The sequence below is a fragment of the Nanorana parkeri genome, unplaced genomic scaffold (assembly GCF_000935625.1).
Source record: "Nanorana parkeri isolate BGI_ZX_2015 unplaced genomic scaffold, ASM93562v1 scaffold126, whole genome shotgun sequence".
NCBI lineage: Eukaryota > Metazoa > Chordata > Amphibia > Anura > Dicroglossidae > Nanorana > Nanorana parkeri.
Window position 1 is genome coordinate 288,828 of NW_017306394.1, and position 3,349 is coordinate 292,176.

A 3,349-nucleotide genomic window follows, 5' to 3' on the forward strand; every position below is an offset into this window, starting at 1 on the left:
GGGGGCACACTGAATAAGTGGACCGATCTTGAAGTCCAAAGTCTATTTTAGGTAAACCAGTGTTACTAAAAGAGCTTACAATCTACCAAAACCTGCCAAAATCTTACACACCTACTATGAGGTCAAAATGGGTGGAATCCAGTTAACTTATCTGTGTTTTTAGATTGTGAGATAAAATGAGAAGAGCAGAAGGAAGTCAACGCAAACAAGGGGAGACATGCAAGATAAGATTCCTTTTGGGGAACCAAAACCAGAACCCTGGTCCTGCAAGGAAAAAGTGCTGACCACTTTTTGATACATTTTCACAGGAACCCCATAATTACCAATATTGCAAAGAACACCGATGACCGCGGGATCCACCAGTAGCCCATATCTCGGTTTATTGTCCAGCACCTGAGCGAGGAAACAAAAATTAAGAACTGCATCGAGGGAAAGTAAAAGAAAGTCTTGAAAAACTCAAATTTAAAGAAGGCTATTTGTTGAAAAGTCACTTCCTGAATCTGATGATCGTCAACTTGTTGACATGCTTGAATTTTAAATGCATCTCCAGCTCCAAATTTAATTAGTGTTGGATGGTGTGTGTAAGGGGATAGAACCTTAGGTTTATATTGCTGAGAAGATACACACTATTTACCTGCCTGACACCCTGATCTATGTCCAGACCACTCAGAATGTACCTGGTACCTACAGTAAATGGGGACTGTGTCATGCAGCGCTTACGTGCTTTGGAAACCAATCACCAAGCCCCATGCACTGTCACATGGGTGTGGGGGAAACAATGTACAGCCCTGCAATAGTTTTCAGTTTGCTCAGCAGGATCCAGATGCTGGGAGAGTGCATGTAAGATAAGTACTGCTTTGGGTATCTACTGTAAAGTGAACCTGCTCCTGTACAGGTCATTTAAAAAAAGAACACCCAAGTTTATGTATTCTTTCAAAATCAAAATTGGTAAACTAAGTGGTCACAGGCCAGTTGAAAGTTGAGATTGGACTTGCTGTGAGTTGGTGGGTGGGAAGGAGAGATACTTGGGTGAGCTTGGTCTGGGCATTACCAATGTAATGCTGTTTTCCAGCAATCCAAAGAGCAAGGAAGAGGCAGGGCAATTGCATAGGGTGAAATGACACTCTTTGCAAAGTTTTTTCATCCTTAAACCATGCAGCCATACAGCACAGCAGGGGTGGATGATCATGAAAATGGGCATTAAGCTGCCAGTCTTTTGATGGCTAAAATCCTTCCAAAATATGGTTTCCAATGTGAATTTAGCCCTTTAATGGTCTATAAGCAGACCGGTTTAATCTGAGTAAGTGGCGGGAAATATCAGTATCAGCACTGGAGCTTTACAGGTTTCAGAGCCGGTCTGTTGACATCTGGCTACGCTCCAGCGCTCCAGGAAATTGGCCAGTGTGTGTTACAGGCATAATGAGTCTTATCATGTACAGCAGCTCCTAGATAAACAGAAGCATTTCATACAAATTAAGCTGTGTGAACATCACCTGCGGTTGCTTTACTTAGTCGATGTTATGTTAGCATTGGCAACCAGCTGACATCCCGCAAGCAGATCGCCAAAACCCAGAGCGCAAGGATGGCGGTACAGCTACACGCGCTCTGCTCTAATACCTAGCACCCGATTGTCAGGACAAGGAGGTTACTACAGGCTGTGCCGACATGACTGGAATCTGGGCGATAGCAAACTGGCTCTCGGATTCAATTACTGATTTATCTAGCGTGAATGTGTGCACAATATAAACATTAATCCCTTAGCACTATTAAAGCTAAACTTCAGGCAGATATAAAAGACACACATGAATGCAGGTCTGTATTGGCTGATAAACTATTAAATTATTTTTTTGAAACATGAAAGCAGTGTAGGTATTTGAATTTGGCCTGGTATCAGCCTCTTGTAACTCCCTATACAGCTGCACTCAGACTGGGACAGAAAGTGAGGAACTGGGAGTCACTCAGGTGTGTTGCTTGCAAATGTGCAGGCAAAGAACCGGGGCAGAACAGCGCTGGAGAGCCTATTGCCCCCTCGGCCAGTGGTAATAAAGCTGGACATACACGGTTCAAATTTCGAATGATACCTGTTGAATTGGCCGAAAGGCCCGAGGGCTGAACTAGAGAAATCTTAAAGTGTATGGCTAGCTTGAGATAAGCTGGGCTGGTGGCCCTGAGTGAAGGAACTTCACCATTCAGATACTGATCAGAGAGGGGCCCACTGTCACTGACATATAATGTGCATTATATAGCTATCTGGTTTCAGCAACACCTTCCTTTGACATGTGATGTGAGCAAATGCAGAGAGCTGCAAAGAAAGATAGACACTGAGAGGGCTATTCACTAATGAGCTCAAGGATACAGCCGTAGCTTCGGCTGATCCTTCGGCTCACTTCGCCCGCCTGAGCACATCGGTTCAGTCGAACCAAAGGGCTGCTGTACGGGCTATTCACGTATATATTTAAATCCCACGTTTCAGCACATATGGTTTGTGCACCCCTGGCCCTGGTCTACAGATTCCTACTCATACTTACTGATCATTTTCATACATATACTTGACAACCACCCAAGGGACAGTAAATAGAAGTGGGACACCTGGAAACAGAGAATGAAATAAGCAGAAAATTAAATAAGCAGAGATCAATCAGATCTGGATATCCTTGCTGCTTTGCCTTGTTACTGTAATCTTAAAATAATTTTAATATCTGTTAATTTAAAAAACAAGTTGTTTTTGTAAATATATTGTGATCAGGGGCATTACTACAGATTGTGCCCCCCCCCCAATTTTGCAGCACCCCCTGTCATCGTTCTCGTGCTCCTCCGGGAAACCCGAGGCCATGGTAAATGGTGTTAGGATGGCGAGCGGGAACAGATCAGGGATTGTCCACTTCGCCTCTTTTCTTCAAACTCTTCACCCTTTTGTGAATAACCCTGTAAGTTTTTGTTCAGTTGCTGTGTGTTAGCAGCCCATTGAAAATAAATAGGCTGCAATAACACAACACGTCAATGCATGTGCGGTAACACATTGCGGCGGATTGCAAAGGTCTAAAGGGGCCCTAAAATGTTTCAATTGCAAAAAAAAAATTCCCCATACTCCTATATGGAAGGCTGTCACGTAACTTATGTTATAATACATTTTATTTTATTTTGCTTGCTTCTTTTACAGAATGGCCATTGTAAGAGGAAATGATTGCATCATCTAGTTCCCCAAACTTTACACCTTGAAACCACCGCTTTCTATTTTCAATTCCTCTTATGCTCGGCTAGTGGTCTGGGATCCCAACCTGAAAAAAATTAATTTCATGGAGGTGCCCTTCTCATTTCAGGGAAGTGCCCTCTGTCCCCCCCCCCCCCC

At 43.5% G+C, this 3,349-nt stretch overlaps 1 protein-coding gene across 1 annotated transcript in view; it reads right to left on the bottom strand.

The window, feature by feature from the left end:
* Positions 1 to 3,349, bottom strand: part of GCGR (glucagon receptor) — a 32,972-nt gene that overhangs the window by 10,012 nt on the left and 19,611 nt on the right. The window contains exons 8-9 of the mRNA XM_018553628.1: positions 2,529 to 2,589; positions 324 to 393 (exon numbers count right to left, since the gene is read on the bottom strand). Of these exons, the coding sequence (XP_018409130.1) occupies positions 324 to 393; positions 2,529 to 2,589 (131 nt within the window). The remainder of the gene's footprint in view (positions 1 to 323; positions 394 to 2,528; positions 2,590 to 3,349) is intronic.